The sequence below is a fragment of the Channa argus genome, chromosome 15 (genome assembly GCF_033026475.1).
Source record: "Channa argus isolate prfri chromosome 15, Channa argus male v1.0, whole genome shotgun sequence".
In the NCBI taxonomy this organism is placed as follows: domain Eukaryota; kingdom Metazoa; phylum Chordata; class Actinopteri; order Anabantiformes; family Channidae; genus Channa; species Channa argus.
This window is the reverse complement of record NC_090211.1, coordinates 3,223,079-3,246,548: the sequence shown is the minus strand read 5'-3', so window position 1 is coordinate 3,246,548 and position 23,470 is coordinate 3,223,079. Positions and strand designations below refer to the sequence as shown.

At 41.5% G+C, this 23,470-nt stretch overlaps 1 protein-coding gene across 17 annotated transcripts in view; it reads left to right on the top strand.

Annotated features, from left to right (window-relative positions):
- Positions 1-23,470, top strand: part of nfixb (nuclear factor I/Xb) — a 132,935-nt gene that overhangs the window by 102,804 nt on the left and 6,661 nt on the right. For 6 of the 17 annotated variants that reach the window (XM_067476920.1, XM_067476918.1, XM_067476922.1 and 3 more), the window contains 10 exons: positions 508-573; positions 2,132-2,206; positions 3,774-3,894; positions 4,167-4,202; positions 4,770-4,900; positions 7,469-7,543; positions 13,264-13,392; positions 17,593-17,768; positions 19,254-19,401; positions 21,474-21,565. In XM_067476920.1, coding sequence (XP_067333021.1) covers positions 508-573; positions 2,132-2,206; positions 3,774-3,894; positions 4,167-4,202; positions 4,770-4,900; positions 7,469-7,543; positions 13,264-13,392; positions 17,593-17,768; positions 19,254-19,401; positions 21,474-21,565 — 1,049 coding nt within the window. The remainder of the gene's footprint in view (positions 1-507; positions 574-2,131; positions 2,207-3,773; positions 3,895-4,166; positions 4,203-4,769; positions 4,901-7,468; positions 7,544-13,263; positions 13,393-17,592; positions 17,769-19,253; positions 19,402-21,473; positions 21,566-23,470) is intronic. The other 11 variants (XM_067476930.1, XM_067476927.1, XM_067476924.1 and 8 more) reach the window with 9 other exon arrangements.

Genomic DNA, 23,470 nt, shown 5'->3' with positions numbered 1-23,470 from the left:
GGAACCTTTACCACAGTACCAACTCTCTAAGGCCTTTGGAAAATACTATGTATGCTAGAGCCAGAGAAAGAATAATGATAGTCAAGTATATTTTTGGGACACACTTGAGAGACAGCCCAAACAATGTCTAGGACCAGTGCAGTGCAGAGTGTGCAGTGGGGAGCTTTCTTGGAACCCGTTTACCTAACCTATAGTGTCAGTATGGTGTGTGTGTGTGTGGTTTCTGGGGACCTTAAAAACTTAACCCAACCAATACTAAAGTCCTAACTAAAACGTTGTGTCCACATTTGAGTTGCTGGGACAACCTTGACTGCAAGGTACAGAAAGTAAGGTGTAAGCAAAAACAAGTAGCATCAAAACTATAGCGGGCACTATTTCCAGTATGTTGGGACAGTGATTTTCCCACCATGACAGACTGCAAAAGTGAGGATGTCAACATAACCTGCCCCTTAACCTTATGTAGTTTTGACACGGGTCCGTCTGATTAACCATCTCTTTTTCTTTCAGAACAATCAGGACAATCAGACAACTCAAACCAGCAAGGAGACACAGACGTCAAGCCCCCACCGAATGGTAAGTTGTACACATCCACAAGCATGCGTTGGACTGTTTGACATGTCTGTTCCTGGAGTGCAGGCAATCAAACTGGTACAGATGCTAATACGACACAAACGCACAGCTTTTACACACAAACCCCTACAGTACATACAGGCCTCTCTGTTTGAAACTGTGTCCCGGCAGAGTTGGGTCTAAGTTTATTATGGTAAGGAGAGCTGATGGTACTGTAGCGTGGGGCTTGTGCAGGGATTGTGGCAGGCCACTCATAAATCACACTGGCGTTATTGGAAGATGGGAACCACATGGCTGCTGCTGAGCTGAGCACTGACCTCATGCAATGTCCCTGCTGTGGTTAACCCTGGGCAGGGATGGAGTGTAGGAGGGAAAGTTGGAAAACAGGAGGAAAATGGTGGTGGGGGGATTGAAAAAGAGGGCTAAGGGGGTATAGAGGACAGGGAGGAGAGAGGTGATCGACAGATGGAAAGAAGGATGATGAGAAGGAAGGAGGAGGTTCACAGGAAATTTGAGGTTTCCAAATTCATTCAAGCCTAGAGCTTGTGATGTCCTGTATAGCTACAGCACATCGATCTAAGTATTACAGATATGGCCATTAGACAGTGTTTGTGTGAATGTGTGCCTTAGTATTTTTGGCTTCAAAAAAAAAAACAGTTTCTTCTGAACAGAACGGTTTGTTTAGCCAGCTTGTTCATTTTTGGGTCATTTCAAATTTAGATTTATCTAAGGGCTGGGTTATAGGCACGTATGGCCGTGTTTGTTCTAACTGACTTAAAAATGAGGAATAGTGTCGTGTGCCCGCGTGCGTTCCAGCCTCCCCTTGAAGTGTTGCCCATAGTGGGATTTGAACCTCGGCCTCAACACTGCCCAGCCCACTTACATTTCCCTCACAATATAGTGTAGAGAAGTTAACGCTTTAACACATTTCAGAGTTAAACCTGCAGCAGAAACCACTGAGCCTGAACACTGCAACTTTGTTGTAGCGAGTCCTTGTGTTGCCAGGTTGGTGAGTGTAATACAACCACAACTGAGAGTAAGTGGCCAAGTTGTGAAATTAACACCCAAATTGTAGCAAGGGTTTAGGTTACAGTATCGAGTGGATTCAAATGTAGTAAGGACAGAAGTTGAAGGGTGTGTGTGTGTAAACATTACTGCTCATATGCAACTAAATATGCATGATTACACTGCTACCTATGTGCTTTTATTTGCATGTACAGTCATTCACATAAACATCACAATAGTTTTCAGTGCATTACGTTCAGTATAGCTGTGGATGTGCCGATTACTCTCATTTGTTCGACTTGATTGGTTGTCCGTGTTGGACTGTCAACAGTCAGAAAATGAATATGTCTAAACCAAAGGCTTGTTGTATCTTATAGAAAACACATGGTCCCACTGGATGATACTGGCAGTGCGTCAAGTTTTTACATACTCTTGTTTTTCAGGTCCCACAGCATCTGTGTGCATGCACACAGTTTATTGTGTACTGTTTGCAAATGTAACATGATGCATTTATCCAGCATTCACACACACTCTTCGTTATCTCACTTTTATCCAGGACACTTGAGTTTCCAGGACTGCTTTGTGACTTCAGGGGTGTGGAACGTAGCCGAGCTGGTCCGCGTGTCACAGAGTAAGTCACGGCTATTATTTCCTCTGTCGAACCCTGCGCAGACAGCCTACTTTTTCCTGTCATATCTAGTCCACATTTTCCAGCCACTTTGGTAAAACACATATATAATGTATAGCAGCAGCCCTCATGCACCAGATGGCAAAGATTATTCAGAGAGTGTTATTTTACGGGATAGATTACTTGTTAAAAGATCTGTCTGGTTATATTCTATATGTTTCTTAATCTTAATAATAATCAATTACTTCAAGTATTGCATGTGTATAAATGCAAACTATTTGGCAAATTAGTGTTTTACCATTGATTCGGTTTCAAATACACAATCCTGCCTCCCAAATGCTCAGTACAACGACGACAACAACAGCGCAATGAGCCTCATTGTTTCCACACTTTTTGCATCCTTTGTTAATATCTGTAAGATAAATAAGGTTGGTTAAAGGTTAATGTTGAACCCCACAGAAAAAATTATGACATTAATGACGATGCATGCAGTTGTTTGTCAGACTCAACAAGTTTTGTTCCCATAACTTTTCAATATTATTGTTGTGATTTAAAGCTGCTGCTAAAATCATTAGTACTACCCTACTGTCCATACACAGGATTGCATCTCACATAGGTGTAGCATTTATTTTTAAAGACGTGCACAATTTGAACTCCAAATCAGTGCAGGCTATGCAAATGTGCCAGTATAATGTTGGGCTAACACACCAAATGTATTTAAATCCACAGTTGATATTAGTCCCCCACAAAAGTACTACTGACTCCAGTTAGACTCATAATTGCTTAAAATGAAAATAAAATGCAGTAGAACATCCATTGAGAACATGTAGCTTTGGATTCTTCATGGCATTGTTTTTGTGGACCAAAAAAATGATAATAAAACAAAAAAAAAAAAACATCTCCGGCCATGCCTGTGGCACCCTGAGGATATGAACAAGCACAGTACTGCTTTGAGCTAATGTGCTCATTAAGCTGACATGGCCACAGTGGCAATGATTACACGATGATGTTAATGCTACAAGATTCAACGATGGAAAATCAAGCTAGCAGCAGCGTGACACACGAGACCGCTAACACATCCTGTCCAGCCCTAGAGATATTAGTCTTGAAAAATTACAATACATAGGAAGCTACTAAACTTATTGTACATTTGAAGTATAATAAAACACAACACATAAAGTATAACAAAAGTTGGTTGGAATGTGAGCTGTAGAAATGTTAAGCAGATGGTGGCAAAAGATGAAAAGTAAGGGAGTTGCCAAAGTTATTAGGATATATCATCTTGGAACTATAAATGCACACATGTAATTCATCCAGTTGCTTTTTCAGTCTGGAGCAAAATGATGTCAGACGTAACAACTTTCATATTCCTATAGCCAGTAAGGAAAACATCAGCCTATACTTAAAGAAAATGAAGTTGTAATTGTTGCAAAGTTTCTGCTTAGTCATGTTTGTGTCTGTATGTTTGTGTGTGTGTGTGTACACCTGTGTGTGTATGCATGTGTGTGTACGTGTACATGTGTGTATGTACACGTGTGTGTGTGTGTGTGTGTGTGTGTGCAATCCTCAGCCCCAGTGGCTACTGCGACTGGCCCTAACTTCTCCCTGGCTGACCTGGACAGCCCTGGATATTATAACATCAATCAGGTGACCCTGGGACGGCGCTCCATCACCTCCACACCCTCCACCAGGTACACATCTATGCACACAAACAAAGAGACCCATGCTTAAAATGCAGTTTTCCTGTTCTAATATTCTTCATTTCTTAATTCTCTAACCTCTTAAGTCTGCTTCTCTGCTTTTTCATTGTTTCCCCCTCCTCCCTTTTCCTTCTTTGCCACTAATCTTCTAATTCCCTCTCATTTTTACAAACAATCTGTCCATCATACTGTCTGTGTTTGTGTCTTTGTCTCTATTTTTCCCCCTCGCTCTGTCGTCCCCTCTCACTCATCTTTCGCTGCAGGACTGAAATGGAGCTTTATGCAAGTCTCCCACGGAGGTAGTTACACTCATTACTGAATATCTCAATTCACACTAATATAACACAGGCCTCTGCATCGCCTTTGCACAAAAGCCACACACGCATGCTGTCGCATAGATACGCACACATATTTAAACATTTTGAATCGATGTACGTTCACGAAACCCTTTGTATTGATTGGTCACAGATGTATCTGTCTATAAGACTCTGGAAACATGCAAGAATGTGTTACAGTGTCACCATGCACACTTTCTACGTGAGATTTCTAGAGGTTGGTAAAGATGATGAAAAAATTCTGGCCTCCTATTTGCAGATTTGTCATCCACTTGTCAAAGGCATTTTATCATAACACAACATTGAAGAAAAGCCTTTTGACTTTTTAAATTTTGTTATTATGGATATAATGCAGACCCATGCTAAGCTTTGAGAAAAATAAGCACTCACATTTGTCCTCAGATGTCCCACAAATGCTACGTGTGGATTCAGAAGAGCCCGACATTCACATTTGTGTTTGTTCATTTTAGTGTGAAGACCAAAGAGCAACATGCAAGCAACAAACTTCCATCTCTCTTCTTTTTCTCCCAGCTCCAACAAGCGCAAATCCATTGACGACAGTGAGATGGAGAGCCCGGTGGATGATGTCTTCTACTCAGGCCGTTCCCCAGCGGCTGGCAGCAGCTCTCAGTCCAGCGGTTGGCCTAATGATGTGGATGCAGGTAGTCCCGCCACAACCTCCCCATTAGATACTGCAAACATTCCAGATGCCTCTCCAGGAGCTGAGCAAAGGTCCACATCAATTCAGACATATATCAAAAGTTTATGGAAAATTTAAAAAGTGATTGAGGCTGCAACAGAAGCAGTTCCTCCAGCGTTTGTTAGGCTGACCCTGGCTTTATATTTCAATTTGAGTCCCTGAAAACTAGTTCTAAATCCAATATAATTCTCCACCACATTTAAAGAAATTGCATTAGATTTTAAGAAAGATATTTAATTCCGTTGGTAAAGTGATGCAGTGAAAAATATTGAACCTAGTCTTCAACATGTTGCCCAAAATTGTGCACTATTTTTGAAATATTAAAAACTAAGTAAGCATTTTTTAAACAATCGTAGCCATTAATACTTTTACTGTGAAACCCAAGAAAATGAGTTTCATTAGAGCCATCTTGTTTTGGTATTTTCAAATTTGACAGCCACTGCTGGCAGAATAACTAAATTACCCTCATCTTGCATCAAATTCTGATTCATATATTGCTTAATCCTCATTGGTGCTTAGTAGTGGTAGGTTTCACCCGCTTCAAACGTATGAGAAGAGCTGGTGAAACACCCAAATCTGCAGATATTTAGTGTAAAACAACCACACTCCTTTGGGGGTTATTGTGTGTTTATGTAGGCCTTAATAGAACATATTTAGAAATACGTTTTCAGGGGCTTTAAAACAAATTTTTTGAGTGTGAAAATTTGACACTGACTGACTTGAAATGGACCAGAAGTCACAGCTCACCTCCTTCCATCATCTCCTCCTTCCGCCATTTCAACCCTTTGCCTCTGCGATGTGTTGCCCCTATCTTTTCATACCATGAACCCCTTCATCATCCCCACTCTCCCTCTCATCTTCTGCCATTCACAACAACTTCTGCTCCACTTCCAACCTTGTACGTAATAAGACAGGACTGCCTGAGATTCAGGGACATCATTGCACCACAGGTTGTAGCACGCTTTTTCACATCCAGCAGGGACTTAAAGGGCCAGTTTACATGAAACACATGAAATATGTTTTCTTTGTTGTTCCTGGTGTTTTGAGCATGCGTTGTGTTATCTTTACTGCAGAAACTTCTGCTATCTCACTCATTAAAACATTATTTGTGGTAAGACAGTATAAATCTACTCATGTTTAACAAGTTTCTGTTCACTTTTTCTAATAAAGAAATGAACAAACACCTTATGGCAGAAATTGCTCTAACAATGACTCAAAACACTGACAAATAAAACTAGAAATATCTGCTTGTTTGCCAGGTGAAAACTTTTTTTTTGTTCCAGGTGAACTGACCCTTTAATCAGACCACAGCTTGAATACATTAAATTATACATCCTGTTGTCAGTTGTCAGTGAGTGAGTGGCAATTATGACAGTTATGATTAATTCTTTTTTTCTGTTAAGTTCTTACAGTATTTGCACAAAAGCTTTAACCAGGAGTGTGTGTGTGTGTGTGTGTGTCTGTGTTCATTTGAGAAATGTCTGAGATGATTAAAGCTACAAAGCTATGCAGAGTTAACTTTGTTAGTACAAATGTCTGTCCCCTTTACTTTAACTTTACACTATGTAAATGAAGGGCTTGCATTGTAGGATGTATCATACAGTAATGTACGGAACAGTCACATTTTCAGAAATATAAACATTTTTGGCATGAGTATGCTGAGAAGATTGATACCATTCTCACGACTATGGTTATATGAGAACTGGCTTGATGCAGTCTGGGAACAGCTTCTAAACTGCCTAAAACACATTCTTTTTACACTTTACATACAATTTAAGAAACAAGCTATAACATGTTGATAAGTCAGCTAAAGACATGTTGGTTGGCTACACAGTCTGTTTCCATTCTTTGTGTTAAGTTAAACCATCTGCCGCCTATAGCTGTAAAAAATAAAATTGCTGTCTTTAGCCTCTGGTAAGATGTACCATGTTTAACAGTGAACTTTACATGCTGTGCTCGTAATGAGATTTTGTTACCTTTAGAGTGAACAGTAGCAGCTGTTTTCAATATTTGTGCTAAGCTAACAATAACTTAATCCACTCTTCACATAACCTACAGTCCTGAGTTTGGTATCTTCTCCTCAAACACTTAGAAAGAAAGCGGGTAAACTATTTCCTTTTGCATTGCTCTGTGAGAAGTTTTTCCTATCCAAATTATGTTGTGTTTTTGAATATGGCAGCACAGCAGCACCTGTGTAGCCATCCATATAACCTCTTATTAACAGTACGATGGGTATCATGTTAAATTTAACAATACTAGACTTAATGGGGAATTCTGTTTAACTGTTATATTTTCATGTATGCTACAATTTATAACCACTCTCACTCAGATGCTGCCATTTTAATACCACCAGCAGACGATGATGTCACTACTTTATAGACACTTGCTGCACTCTGTAACATTAAAAACCCATTTCCCATTATTTACATCCCCTCTTTCTCTCATTCTTTCCATCTCTCTCTCGTTCTCTTTGTCTCACCTCTCCTCTTCCATTGTTAACTCTTCCCTTCTCCCCTGTTTGGCCTTTCAGTGCAGCACCATTTGGCCAGTGTGCAGGAGAGGAAGATTAAGCATGAGAGCGATGGAGTGCAGTTTCCTTACCATGGTTAGAACAACATTAAACATTATACTGTGTACATGTATACATGCTCTACTTCAGCTCACACCACCCTCAATCTGTATACATCTCTTTGTCCTTGTATTCAAGTCTCTATGCACTTCCTGTGAATATTGTGAACTGTTTCCATACTTCTCCTCTCCTCTTCTTTTTATCCCTCTCTCTTGACTTGTTCTCTGGCTATGCTGCCACTGGGTGGGGTTGTGTTTCTACCAGATGTCTGCTGTTGTCCATTGTGGGTTTACCAAAGCCTTTTGGTAGCCCAGTAGCTCCATCACATCCACCACATGTCTACCTCAAAGATGTTGTAAATCTGTGAAAGAAAACAGCAATCTAGAAGGAAAAATCCCCAGTGCAATTAAACATTTCAGAATTCTCCTTACTCTGATGCAGACTGCCTGACATTCTGCTATATTTTAAATGCGCACAAAAAAAACAACAAAAAATTGTGAGTGGTGTGAATATGTCAGCAACATTCAGCTACGTGCTATAATGTTGTTGCTGAGCCCTAAAAGAGAAAGCAAGTGATGAAAGGCACAGAGGAGAAGAGGAAAGGGGGCTGAATGATGGTTTGGAGAGCAGTAGTGTTAGCCACTAAATCCAGCCGGTTGTTTAGACAGAGCTGTTGAGTGGTGTCCCACCTGCTGTAGGCGTGACTCAACAGTCTCTGAAAGACAGCGCAGGAAAAACAACATGCAACCCAAACAAACACGACTAAAGGCACTCAGGTGTGTCATCAATGCACAAGGCACCTTCTGTCTCTGAGACATGCTTACTCACGAACATGCACATTGACAAATGGCACGCAGACGCAGACAAACACACACATACAGATACACAACTAAATTTAAGCATGCACATTCTCTAATTTATACACACACACACACACACACACTCCCCAATCTGGAGAGGAGCAGCGTTCCGGTCCAGATGGCGCCTCCATGTGTCTACAGCGAAGGGAGCTACTGGGTTACAGCAGACATCTGTTCTGGTGATGGTGGTGATGGTGTTGGGAGTGAGCGATGAGGAGGGGCGGAGGACAGAAGGAGGGAAGGGGAGGGCCTCCGCCTCTGCCTGCTCTGAACGATATTCTCTACCTGAATGAAAAGCTCTGAGGCATAGCAGGTGATCATGTAATTCATCATTAAGTCTGCTATCTCCTGCTCTGCTCTGCTCCGTTCTCTCCTTCTGCCTGCTTGCTTCTGCTGCTCATTGGTGGGAAAACCTGCAAGAAACCTTTCAGTAAAGGGGTGTGTGTGTGTGTGTAGGGGTTGTGAGTCCATAGTGTTTTTTGTATTGACAGAGAATTCCAGGTAATTATCTCGGTATATGTGCGTATGGCTGTGGCAATGTTGAGGTGTCCTTGCTTTGCCTGAAGCGCACTTACTGCAGTGTTCATGAGTGCTAATGATGGGTGAGGCAGTCGGTTAATGAGCCACACAACTCCGTAATATGTACACTGTTTCTTGCTTACCTGAATGGTAAGTATGCATGCTCTTTTCTCTCCCCTGTTGTGTATGTGTGTGTTGGTGTGTGTGCACACACGCTGGTGCACCAGTTCTGTGACAGTTAGGGGGTTTGTGTGGTCGCCAGCTTGTTAGCATGGCAAGTCTAGAGGGTCATAAGAGCAATTGGCTGCAAGTCGGCTCGTGCAGTGTGCCAGGAGCAGGACACAGAAATATCGTAGAACAAACGTAAGTGCGTGCACGCGCACACGTAATATGTGTAGACTTGTACACGCACACACCCACACACAAACAGATTAAGTGAGAGATCAGAGTAACTTCTGTTAGCTTTATCAGACAAAGCTTTCATTGGGCATCTGGGCCTCATTTGCTGCTCCTCACTGAGAAGCCACACAGTACCAGATATTTCAGCAAGATACCGACTAATTAGGGAATATCACAGAGCCTAAAAACAATATGTATAATTTAGGGCTGTGTATGCATAATAAGATGGTTATAATTGGTTTTGGGATGTGGTGGCATGCAGTCATCCCTATATGTACCACAGAGGAACCAGAGCCAAGCCTCCTTTATGAGTGAGTCTACTACATGTTGGGATTCAGTTTTTGTGTTGAACAGTTGCCAGTTGAAATTATATATATTATCCTGATGCTCTTATCAGTTCCCATTTAAAATTGTAGATTAGCCATAAATAACAACTACAGCTACTAGTTAGTTTTCAGAGGCTTTTATTCAAATGATAATACAGAAAAATTAGGAACAATTAGCGCAGCATTGTACAGCATTAAAGTGGCAATCCAGGGATTCCCAAAGCTCTGGGGGGTTTTGGTGAAGCAAAATTCAAAGAGAAAGAATGATCAGATTTAAAACAATGGAGATATTGGGACTTTGTCGCTATGCATCAAGCTTGAAAAACACTGGATCCTACATTTTTTAATTCATAATCATCCCGATTTCTCATTAGACCCTCTTCTATTTCCATCTTTTTCAAACCCTACTCATGCTCAGATTCTGCTACAGTAAAAGCCTCTCTCTCTGTTTATTGGAAAAATGCAACAGAGGGAGCAGCACTGTAGGTGTGCGTTCATAACCCCATAGTATGGGGCTAAGGCAGGGGGGACATGGAGGAAACTGAAAGACCACCACTTAGTTTAGCATCTCGACTGAGAAGAGCAGGGTCTGCCAGACGTTGGACATTCTTAGAAGCATATTTTTTAACTTTTTTTGTAGCTAAACTAGCAACTCAACAATGAGAGGCCCTCTAGTGTGTGTGTGTGTGTGTGCGCGTGCGTGCGAGAATCAAAACATAGCCATATCCCTACTCTTTATCATGGTTAACATTACTGGTCATCAGCCTGAATATCTTAATGTCTGAAGATGCTGGCGTGTGTGTGTGCTTTGTTTACTGCCCCCGCAGAAGAACACATTTCATTTACGCACAGCATCGGCTCTAATCGGAATTGCTGAGATCCCCAGCAGCTATTTGTGAAGCTATGGTTAGACAGTGCTAATCTTCAGTTAGGTACCACAACAGCTGCTATCTCAGGTGGGGGTCAACGTACAAAGCCTCAGAGTCCTGCCTTTTACGTCGATTAGGGAGGTATCATAGAGTTTGACTGTTTTTCAACATAGTGTGAATTTTGTTTAAAAAAAACCCAGCAAACACCTGATTTGATTATGTGTAGTGCAAGAAACGTTGTTTAGGTAAAAAAAATTAAAAATAGCCGAAGTAACGCAGATGACATCCCTGTTTCCACAGTTTGCATGGCCCTTGTTAGGTATAAATATCAGTAGAGTCTCCCTTTTAAATGCTACTTACTGTTTGTAACATACGTTTCTACTTGAATAAAAATTTCAATTCAAAACTTTGACAGTGCTATTAATTAACACAATTCTGAGCATTGCAGTAACATACATTTGCTCACTTTTACTTGTTTAGCTAAACTGCATGGCTTGACAAACGTTTGGACTGGATAGGCTGCAAAATAAATTGATAGAAAGCTATAATATTTTTTTATTTTGCAAAAAGCTGAAAATGTGGAGACACATGTAGACACGGCCTCTCGGGACAACAATGCACAAAGTGAACCACCTTTTCAAAAAAATCTGTTGTGAGACATTACCAAGCAACATTCAAAACACATTACCAGAAGTGAAATATCAGCATCAGATGGATGGCAGAACAACAACGCTGATGTTCTGCTGACTTCCCTTAAAACTTTTTATAGCCTTTTATAATTTGTTTTCTGGTCTTTCGTCTCTTCCTCTTACTACTCAATGCTCAATTTTGTTTGTTTGTGTGTAACTTTTGTTATTTACTTTTCCATCATTCAATTAGAAACTTCTCACGTATGTCAAGGCCTCCAACCCTACACATGGAGTCATATGATGTTCCTTGCTGAACATAAGCGCAGGCTCCCACCTTCTTCTATACTTATCGTGCCCACACAAGCACAGCTGCGTCCATGCTGGCTATGAGCGTTGTGGGTAAATAGTGATAAAAAATTAAAAAAAAAAAGACAATTCCCAGTGTAGCATTAAAAAAAGCTTTTCAGAAATCTGCTCTGTTAGACTTTATATGCTCAGCTCATAAAATCTATTTCCACATCTCTTTGGGCCATGTTGAAATTACCCACGTCTTTATTTGAGTGTGTTTGTTTTATATGTGTGAATATTGTGTCGTTTAGTAGTTTATGGGGCTTTTACTCGCCAGGGTTGTTTATCACTGTGTGCTTTCAACCAAATCTGAAGCAAACAAAACATGAGCTCAGTATGTTCCACACAAACGTAATGAGGTCTGTGTGTCTAATGCTGATGTACTTCTCTATACTTCTGCTTCCTCATTATTCTCTTTTATGGATTTTTCTTTCCAGAGTTTTATTTCAGAATATATTCAACATTGTGGTTCCCGGAGAGAGGTCAAATACACCATTTGGCGTTGCTCCTCAAACCCTGGAAGTCTAAATTGTGCCTTTGGATCACCATACATCAAAATAAATTCCCTCAGTGCCTTCCACACAAGGCCTTGATCACAGAAGAGAACGTCTTTTATCTGTGGCTCTCACACTTTTGGCCATGTTTCTGGTCCGCTGGTGATCTGGGCCTGTACTTAGTGTGCCCATTTTTACCTAACTGAAGGATATTTCATGCACTTCTTTAGCCTCGGCCGACATTTATAGACAGAGGGGGACACTTTAATATGTTTGTCTATGTGTGTCGGCCTTGCCGTCACCGCTCCTCTCCTCCTTCCATATTTCTACAGCCCCATCCAGTCTTTCATTGGATGTTTGCCCAGTGCTCACCACCCAGCTGCAACAGCTTGTGTGTCTGTGTGTATGTGTGTGTATGTGTGGTGCAAGCACTTCTTCATGAAATACTGTATGTGTAAGGCAGTAACATAAAATACTTGACAGTAAGATATGCAGGAAAGCACAACATCAGAGGTTCTGTTGATGTATTTTTTGGCCCGCTTTTCTGCAGCTATACGTAACCACACAGCTAATGCTGGCTTTGGCTTGAAAAACAAAGTCTGCCCCAGATATGAGGCCATCCTGGTTCCTAATTATTCTAAAGAGGCGTCCTGACAAGTGCAGTGAGTAGGTTGGTCGGCTTGTTTGTTGACTGTGTTCCCGTAGCTCTCTGTAGCTACATCACACTCTGAGATCATTGTGGTTTTGGTATTAGTTTGACAGTTTGGATCTCATAACGGTTACAACTTTGAATAGTTTTTCTTTTAAGGCAGTTAGTAGTACTCCATTGGTGACCTTAGTTGGATCGCCATTGCATTTCCCAGCTCTCCTCTCTCCTGACACTGTATCCCCTATACCCTCCCAACCCCCCGCTCACCCCTTTCTCCAGTCAACTCCCTTCTGAACCCCTGCTGCTTCCAAACATGGCCTCTCACCGTATCCTGCCCTCAACTTCCCCACCCCTTCCCTCAATGTTGCGGACACAGTACAGCCGGCTGACTGTACACCTAGAGCACCTAGAGTAATGAACAGACCAACTGTGAGAACCCATCTGTATGTTAAGCCAATCAACAAATCAATGAATGAGTCAATCGATCAATCCATTGATTTCAGTCGATCATGATCATTCAATTCTTGTAATCAAATGGAAAAGTCTGATAAGTTTTTTTTTTTTTTTTTTTTTTTTTTTAGTAGAGTCGAAGTAAGAAAAGCAGCCATGTTTGATTAAAACCTCGTCTCTGTTCTGCCATTTTGTTGATCCCCTTTTTGCCAGGACTCTCACCGCCTGGTTCTCTTAAGAAGCCGGGGAAATTCGATTTCAGCGCCCTGTCCTCCCAGACGAGGTCCCCCCGCATGGCGTTCACCCACCACCCACTGCCAATGCTGGCAGGAGTGAGACCAGGTGAGACCAACCCAGCTCCCGATCTCCCCCCCGATCGCCCCACTCCCCTACCTCACCCCATCCTCTTCCCCCTCCTCACCATCTCCTCCTCTCCAAACTCCCTACTTCTTCAGGGCCCCAAACCCCCTCACCCCCACCCTCTGTTTCAGAGGTGGGAGTGTTTCCTCTGGGAGATAAGAGTGGCTGGGAACTAAAAACTGGGAGGTAGCCTCCTCCTCCACCTGTTCTGAACTTGCAGGGTGTAGGTCATGCTGTTATTGGAGCTTTCAGGGAGTCTTGGTGTGGTGTGTGACTTTTCTGGGCCTGTCTGTTGGTGGATGGTTGGTGGTCGGACATCTCTAGATATATCTCTCTATATAGATCACTTTCTTCTTTTTAGACTGGAACAACCCCATCATGTGGTTGTTGCTGCCTTTGGGCACCTGTTCTTTACGGTGGAAGTTAATACTTAAAAATGTCTTGAATCAAGTGTCATTTTCTCATTGACTTCCCGCTTATCTAATCTACCATGTTTTAGGATATTTGCTTTTAGAAAATAAGGTAAAGTTCAAAGACATGCCCACAAGCAGATTGGTTTTTATTATTTTGTGTAAGTAAATAAATAGACTAGCAGATGTTTTTACAGCTTCTAAGCTCAAATGGTATGTTGTAATCAGATCAGAAAAAAGTACTTATAGGTTTTTATTTTACGTGTATTTTACAATGCATACATATTTTAATTAAATCTAAAATATGTTAGTGATAAATGAACAGTTTCATTAAATCTTGAATTGGGTTAATTATACTACCAAAAGTCTCTTTACTTTTCCCAGGACCCCACATCTCCAGAGGCCCCAAAAGGCCCAGTTTGACTCTGTGGCAATTGGTTTGTGGTAACGAGGATTTAAAGGTTACTCCAGTGATTAATTGTTCTGTTTTTTTTTTTTTTCCAATAAAAAACCCAGGTGGTCATAGGATCAGTGTGACAATATTACAGTTATTTTTCTCCCCCCACAGCAACAGGTGACATTTATACAACAATTTTCATAGGTGTATTACTCCTCATGATGATGAATAAACTGCACATCGTGTGTGAAATCAGTGAAATCAGAAATCATTGTCAACAGTTGTGTCAGTCATTATTAAGCTTTGGGCCCTTACATTTCATTGTTACACTCACTTTCCTAGTTTCTTTTTTACGTCTTTCCATATTTTATGTGACTTTACATTGTGGTAATTCCAGATATATCCCTATATGAGTTTATTTATACTGGCAGAACCAGAAAATTAAACTGAGCATGAGTTAATGTGTCAACCAGCTGCTCCTCAAGCAGGGTGAAAAAAGCAGCTAATGATAACATCAGATATCAAACACAGACAAACTGGCTCCAATAATAAATCATCACTCTCTTAATTTTATCACCAGAAAGAAAGAGACATTTCCTCTTCTTTTGGAAAGTGTACATTTGTAAATTCACTCAGAGAAGAAGCTCACTGTAGATAATTGCACCTCTGCTGTTAGTACTGAAACCAGACTACATCAAAGGCTTTTTAAGTCAGTGAACAGATGTGAAGCAATGAGGTTGGCCACCACGTCATTAAACCCTCCTCTGTGGTTGTTGATAGACCCTGCGCCTCTTGAGATGTAGCTACAGCAAATCCGGTTTCCGTGCATGCACACAAACACAGACACGTACGTGATCGTGCACACACAGGCATTTACACATGTTGTGGCCAAGCAGTTGTGATTTCTACAGTTGTTTGTTGATTTGTTTCTTTTAACACTAACCCCAACAGTGTGTCTGCTGGAGCCGTTGTGATGCTGGCGTGAAGGTGCTTACAACTTCACCAGCATTGTTGTTCTGTGTGTGGGACAAGATCCAAGGGAATTTAGAGGTTGGAGAAGCAGGGTTAGGAAACATGTCATCTGGCTGACTGACAGTGGTGGTGGCACATGGTGGAGTTCAACCCTAATGCTACATATAAATATAAAACCCCACCGGGCCCTTGGTCACACCTGTACGATCTAATGTAATCTAATACAGCAGTTTTGCCATGAATTCTACTTTCACAAAATTATATTTATATTAGTTTTTAAATTAAAACTGTCAGAGCCCACAACCCCCTTTCATCTCAGTAATAAACACATAGAATGATCACCTTTATAAGACTTTCAACTTAAAAACCGAACGATAAAATTTCAATTCAATTTTTCAATTCAACTTTTTTTACATAGCGCCAATTCACAACAAAGTCATCTCAAAGCACTTTACGGAATAAAGTCAAGACTATAAAGATGTATAGAGAAATCCCAACATTTCCCCCCTAGAGCAAGCCATAGGCGACAGTGCAGAGGAGAAACTCCCTTTAACGGAAGAAAGCTTCAGCAGAACCAGGCTCAGGGTGGGCGGCCGTCTGCCTTGACCGGTAGGGGTGACAAAACCAACTAAAATGAACACACCTGGGCCGTGGCGAGTGGTATTGATGAACAGTTCAGCAGCCTGAGCTATGGTACATCAGACAAAACAAGGTTGGGCACCACTGCTCTAAAGCGAGAGGAGAGAACCAAGAAGGTGCAGGGAGTCCCTTCTGATCCTGCATCCCACCACCATCGCCACCACCCGATCCTATTCCCAACCCCCCCCCCCCCCCCCCCCCCCTTCCCCCCCATACCCCAACAGTGTTTGGCCTTTACACAGTCCCTAATGGGATTAGTAGGGGGCTATGGGACTAGGGAGACTGTTCCATTGAGGAATAGGCAGCCTGGCATGGGAGCAAGGTGCTGGGCTCAGAGGCAAAGGCCCTTGTCTGGGGGTGGGAGGCAATGCAGCAGGGATGGCACTCTCACAAAGTACCCACACACACACACACACATAAATATATATATATAAAGATGCAAGCACAAAAAGCCTGTTGGCAGCTCAACATGGGCAGCTGGGGGTCTGGATAGGACAGGGTGGGTGTCAGACTGGCACGGCTAGAAGGACAACAGACTTCTAATACAAATCAAGGGGATTTCGTAATGCATATAGGTTTAACAGAGAGGGCTTTGTGTTCTCCATCAAGTGCTTTACAGTCTGTTTAGTGCAAGTTCTTTTGTAAAACACACACATTTACAGTTACATTTAGTCATTTAGCAGACGCTTCTATCCAAAGGGACTTACAAGTCAGGTACAAGGCAACAAAAATTCAGGTCAAGGAGAAAACATCAAAGCAAAGTGTTCACAGTTCAGGAGACACAAGTGCGAGAAAGAGCAGAAAGGATTTTATTTTTTTTTTAATAGATTTAAGTTCATAGGAAGATATGGAAGAGTTCTGTTTTCAGCAGTTTTTTGAATATTGAGAGACAGTCTGCTGAATACACACAAATATATATGTGTGTGTGTGTGTGTGTGTATGTGTGTGTGTGTTTATAAGCTTAGCCTCAGAATGCTGATACATTTTCAGTAAATGTTGTATTCTGTAATTATAAAGCCAAATGCTAACGTACAGATGAGTTCTGTTAAATAAACAAAGCGTGTCCGATAAATAAATGGCTTTACTGCGGTGCCCTGGTAGGCAAGTGGTTACAGTGCATGTCACAGAGCCCAAAGGTCCCTAGTTTGAGACCAGCCTGGGACCTTTGTTGCATGTCAAAACCGTCTCTTTTTCCACATTTCCTGTCTATCTCTTCATTGCTTAATTAAAAATAAAGAATAAAATGCCTAAACAAAAGGCTTTTCAGCAGAATGCCGTATTGTTTCGAGGCCAATGAATCACACCCTCAAAACTGCACACGGATATGTGCAGGAATTAAGAGCTGATCATTTAAGATTGTTCTCAACCATCTCGTAGGGCTTTTTCTTTGAAGTCTTTGGATCTATAGCTCTTAAGTCCACTAAGTTTGTGCACTTTCAGGTGTTTTCAGTCTTTGCTTGTGGAGTTGTTCTTTTATGTGCACACATGTGAATGCAATGTGTCTGTAAATCTCCTCTGGTATAGATTTAACTGGAGTGATCATAAAAGATTACAAGCAATCCAGTATAGCCGTTAACTTAAAAAATCAGCATTTCTTGGAAGACCAACATTTAAATGATTTTATTCATGCTGTCATTCATTAATGATTTCATTCATCTCTTTCATCTGTAAGAATGTGTGGGAATTCAGTGGTTCATGTTTTTTCTTCTCGCTCTCTGCATCTTTCTGTGTGTGTTCCACTAATCCAAGTGTCTCTGTTTACAGGGAGTCCCCGTGCTTCAGCCTCGGCCCTGCACTTCCCATCTCCCTCTATCATCCAGCAGTCTAGCCCCTACTTCACCCACCCAACCATCCGCTACCACCACCACCCTGGACAGGACCCCCTGAAGGAATTTGTGCAGTTTGTCTGTGCTGATGGCTCAGGGCAGGCCGCCGGACAGGTAAGGCTTGCCACCAGAGTAGAAGAACATTGTGCCTGCTATACAGAAACTGCAGATGCCACTCCCTCACCTAGCTTGCATTAATATTTCAGATTATATATGTAATATAATATTTTAAACTGTTTATTTGATTTCAAGGCCAACAGCATGGAGGTTGTGTTATTTAAGGTGCAAGGTGTTTAAATGATGAGATTCTAAAAAAGTAGTTATGTATGGAAGCAAACAAAGGCCATAATGTTTTTTTTTTTAATGATAGATTTTGTTAAATTTAGTGTTCACATTTAAATACTACAAAATGTACTGCTGTGAAAACAATTTCTTTAAATGACCATTCCTAGTTTGGGATAAATGTTATGACACAGTGGGCCAGTTATCGATTAAGGCCTCACTGATTAACCTTAATATTGAATTATGTGACTAAAATCAGTTTTGCAGTAACCTGCTTTTTATGAATGCAGATCAAGTTTTTGAAATGTAGCCATTTCGATGTACATTTTGAAAATATAAATAAGAATTCATTCCACATCCTCTTGTTTAGTCTTCCTTTATGGTAAAATTTCAGATTTAGGTTATAAAATTCAAACTATTTTGGTTTGTTTTTGCTTCCATATGTCTGCTGACATTTGAAAGTTCGCTCTGCAGGTCTGAAATCTTAATGATACAGTAGTAATAGTGAACTGTAGAATAATGGGAAATGAATGTGCTCATTATGTGAATGTCATTAGTTTAATTACCGTGCATGCCAGAAGCTTATTTTACTGTGTATGACCTGCATAAGAAAGAAATACACATTGCAGCACAAGTGAACACACTAGACAAGTTTATGCCACTAGGCTACAAATCTGTGTATTGTCTTGTCGATGCCATTTTGCCGTTTGCTGTTTCAGACCCTTAAGTTTTCCCTTCCTACCCTTTTATTTTTTTCTTTTGCTCCACCCAACCCCTCAGAAGTTGCAACCATCAGCACGAGAGTGAATCAGTCACAGCACACGTCAAGCATACCTGTCCTGTGTTGTGTCATGGTGTTTCTGTTTTCATCTCTAGCCGTTATGATTTCAGTTTGGAGTCTGACTGTTTGGTGCTGGTATCAATGGTGATGTGCTTGTGTAGACGAGTAGTCTCCCATGGTTTTGATTTCTTGCCATCTTATTGATGAACCCAGTCAAATGATTTGCTCACTCCCCTCCTCCACCCACCACGGACTACTTCCGTGGACCCTCTCACCCCCCAGCTCCAGCTTCCACTCCTACCAAACCCTGTGATGATTATTATTTTTCACACCTGCATAAAAGATGCCGTCTACATACATCATTGCTTTGGTTGTTGTTTCCCACCACCTCCTCTCCTTCCTTCTACCATTGCCTACCCCTTCTCCGTCATGGATATTTTTTGGACCTGGCCTCCCGAGCTACGTCCTCTTTTTTTCATTCCGTGTCTGCGCATTGTCGCATGTCGCCCTCTTGACCCTATTTGTGTTGTCTGCAGCCAAACGGGAGCGGCCAGAGCAAAATGCCAGGCTCCTTCTTGCTGCCTCCACCTCCCCCAGTGGCCCGCCCAGTGCCCCTCCCTATGCCCGACTCTAAACCCAACAGCACGCCCCCTGACGGCGGACTCTCCTCGCCCGCATCTCCGTGTAAGTGACCCCGCAGAGACCGTTCTCAAAACCAAACCAACAACAAAAAAGAAAATCAGAAAATCCCAACACCCCCGAAAGACCCCTGTTATTGTTTTTCCTGACGTTCGTGCCCTCATTGTTCCTGTGTATCCAACATATCCCCTCCCTTAACCCTTGGAAGGCTATGGAAGCCAGCACAGAATATAATCTGTGGAGCTGAGTACAGTAGACTACCAGAGATTCGGTGAGAAATGTCTTTCATAACGGACATCTACGGTGCTCATCGGGGTTCTGTATTAGGCCCCAACAGTTTAATGACTCTACACGTTGAACCCATTCTGTGTGGTCTGGTGTAGAAGCTGCGTTACCAACCCAGTTCTTCTCATTCTAAATCCTGCTTTCCTCCCTCCTTTGGACTCCTTGTGAAAATCCTGAAAATGTTTCAATTGAAAATTGGTTCTAACTTGTGACGGGCACAAATTTGGGGCAGTTAACTTTTGTGGACTCCAAAAAAGTGCAGTAAAAATTGGGACGTTGGTGGTAAAAATTCGGGGTCATGTTTGACTTTTTTGGTTGAGTTGAATTTAGCTTCTTGGTGTTTTTTTAATTGGGTGATTTTCTTTTTTCTTTATTGTTTTGTATTTTTTTGTTGTTGTGTTTGTGTGTTTGATAGGTAGTAGTTAAGCAGAGTAGGGTGTGTATTCAAGGTTAGTCCTAGGTTTTCCTCAAAACTAATTAGTTTTACTCACCTGTGATAGGAGGGGCACTGGATGGAGCACTTTATTTCTTTGTTTTTGTTCTTAGCTTGCCTTTAAATTTAGTGTTTCTTTTTACCCCCCAGTCAGCGTCTTAAAGTCTACTATGTCTTATGTATGTTATTCCAGTTTGTAGAAACACATGGAAATATGCTGTTTATGTCCATATACATAAATTCTCTATTACACTGTCTCTCTCCTCTTGTCTTTCCTCCCTTTCCACCACACAGACACAGACTCACACATATCCAGCACGCTGCCTCCCTGAATCCCTCAGTGAGATTTAAATTCTGGAGTCCGTAGGGTACCTCAAACTGCCCTAAATTTGTCAGACTTTGATGCCAGTGGGTTTTAAATGTCCCTGGCTGAGCCTTAATATCAGAACTCTGCTGTGCTCAATCACTTCCGACTGAGTTTATCAACAGGGTTTAATTACTCGAGAAGACTTAAGTTTACTTATTGGGTTTTGGCAAACTTCTCTGTGGAGTTTTGTTTGACCTCAATGATAAATAGTAGCTGTAACATCTACTAAGTGCAATTACCTGGATTTATACATTTTATTCACACTGTGTACGTATGCTATTGAATGTTAATGCAATAGTTCAACACACTGGCAAATGCACTAATTTATTACTAAATACACTTATTACCACTGTAATGTAGAGTCAAAACAGAGTCTTAGTTTAGTTTAGTGTTAGTTAAACTTCACTACATTTCCAAGACAGATACTGTATTCTTACTCTACGACATATATTTGATGACTTTAGTTCCGATTTATGTTAGAGGTTGAGATTATTAATACAAAATAAAGTACAATGATTCAGTACAGTAAGAATCCATTAATCCCTGGTGTAATATTCAAGATTTAAATTATAATTATTCGATTTGAATTATGTGACTAATTACGTGTATAAGTCTGTTAAAACAAACTCCATGGTTAGTTGCTGCAACTTTAAATTGCTGAACACATTATTATATAAGTAAATATAAGCCCGAAACATTACATTCAATTATGTTATAGGGGACATTCTGCATAGGGAGTACATTGAATATTTGTCCTTTATGTATTCTTTGAGCTGATATTTTTGTACTTTAGTAACATTTTGAATGCAAGAATTTTATCTGTAGCATATAAGATGGTAATTATTGAGCTTTAAAGGTGCTGGTAGGGAGACCTGGTTATCTTTGGTTATCTACGGTAGCTTAATTCTAATGCTAAGCTAAATGTGTTTCTCCAGTTGTCTAACTGCTCGTTTAAGATTCCACACGAAGTAGCAGTATTGTTTGTCCTTCTGTGTACTGATGTTTTCCTTTGTTGTTCCTCTGTTTCTGTAGCATACTCCACGGCAGGCGCCACAGCTCCCAACAGGTTTGTCGGCATCGGATCACGGGACAACAACTTTCTGAACATCCCGCAGCAGACACAGGTAGGAGTGTGGGAATATTCTGTCTGTCTGTGTGTGTAAAAAGTGACGGGGAAACGCGTCTGCTTTGGCTGTGATTACTGGTCAGACTCAGGAAACTTATTAAATATGTGGATGTACGCCAAAATATTTCTCTCCCTCACTCCCTGGAACCTGCTGTTGGATTTCCTCCACCTCTACACTGTCCCACAGCGCAGCATCAGTGTGTGCATTTGTACATCTGTATTTTACTGTACATGTGTGGTTTACCATATGTGCTCAACAGTTTATTTGGCACAAATGGAGACTGGCCTTCAGGCAGCAGGACGTCTCCCTTGCTACCTTTCCTTTCCCTCTTCTTGCCAAGCCCCCTGACTCTACTTCACTTTCTCCCTGTGTTCTCCTCTGCTCTCCTCCCTTCCTCCTGTTCATTTTATTATTTCTCTGCCTATTACTTTCTCCCTATTTCACCTTCTTTGTTCCTTCCCTTCACTGCTCTGCGCCTCATTCAAATGCCTCCTCCATTACCACCAGTACTTTTCTCATTAGCGTCCAACCACACCCGCCTGGAGCCAGCTCAGCGCTGCTCCTCGACACATGGAAACCATCTGAAACTGCTCTGCTGATCCCCTCCCTTGTTTCTCTGCCCTCCGTTCTCTCACTTTTCCTCCTTTTCCATTTCCCTCATTCCTCATCCTTACTGCTTCTGCACTCATTATACTGGTTGCTCTTTTTACTCCAGTGTTTTGTTTTTCTTCTTTCCCACTTTTTATACTTTAATTTTATCCCATTCTTTTTCATAACATAGTCCTTGATACGTATGTGCTTTTTCTAAAAAAATAACCTTCCTATTCTTCTTTCATTTACTGCGGTATTTCATGCATAATCAAATACGGTCAAAAGTATGAGGACACCTGAGGATCATTCCTGAAACGTGGACATGAATCTACTGCTACAACAACAGGTTTCAGTCCTGTGGGAAAGGCTTTGTGAACCTGGCAGCAGGGATTTATACCCATTTAGCCATAAGAACCTAGGGGTCAAGTCAGGAACAGATTTTGTGGTGCTTTGAGTGAGTGTGCCCCTAAATCCCGTAGAGTTAAAGCCTGAGCTCAGTGCAGTTCTTCAAGAACCAAATGTTGATATTCTTTATGCATCTGACTTTGTGCAGGGAGGTACTGTTCACTAAAATATAATTTTATGCAGTAATATTTACCTTTATTAGTGTTTAAAGTGAATAAAAATACAGTATATGGACAGGATTGTATACTTACCTTTGGCCTTGTATATCTTCATATTATTTTTTAAAAAAGCTGATTGCTGCTCATTACTCATTGGGACCCTATGTATACAGCACTAATGATGTGCATGTGTCTGTCAGAGAATGACAGTAAAAATTAATAATCCACCAAAGAAAAGAGAGGTTACCAAACAAAGATAATGTCAGAAGTGAGCATGTGTTGACTACAGGACCGTGGGTGGGGGGCACTCATACAATGGGCTCCATGTGCCCTCTAGTGGTGACTGTTGGGTGCTACAACCAGGGCAGAAAGGAAATTAGATACCAATGGGGTAGGGAGACAGGGGAAATGGAGGGAACAGTACCACAGAGTTTCGGCCCTTAAAGAAGTCACGTCCCGGCTGTCTCGTTGCCCCCAGCAACCAGACATGATGTCATAGACAGTTGATCTTGAATTTGAGAAGGGGGCTGCTCTAGTGGGGGGGGGGGGGGGGTTGGGCAGAAAAGAAAAGAGGGTGGTCACTGTCTGCTGCCAAGGATTTAGTGGGAGTGTTCACAGGAGACCGAGTATACACAGAAGAAGAGACATGGAGAGTAACTAAGAAGGGAGAAGTTACAATGCCCAAGGCCTGCTGGGCCAGTGCCCAGGGGAGCAGGGTAGCGAAGAAGGGCAGGAGGCAGAAGGAGGA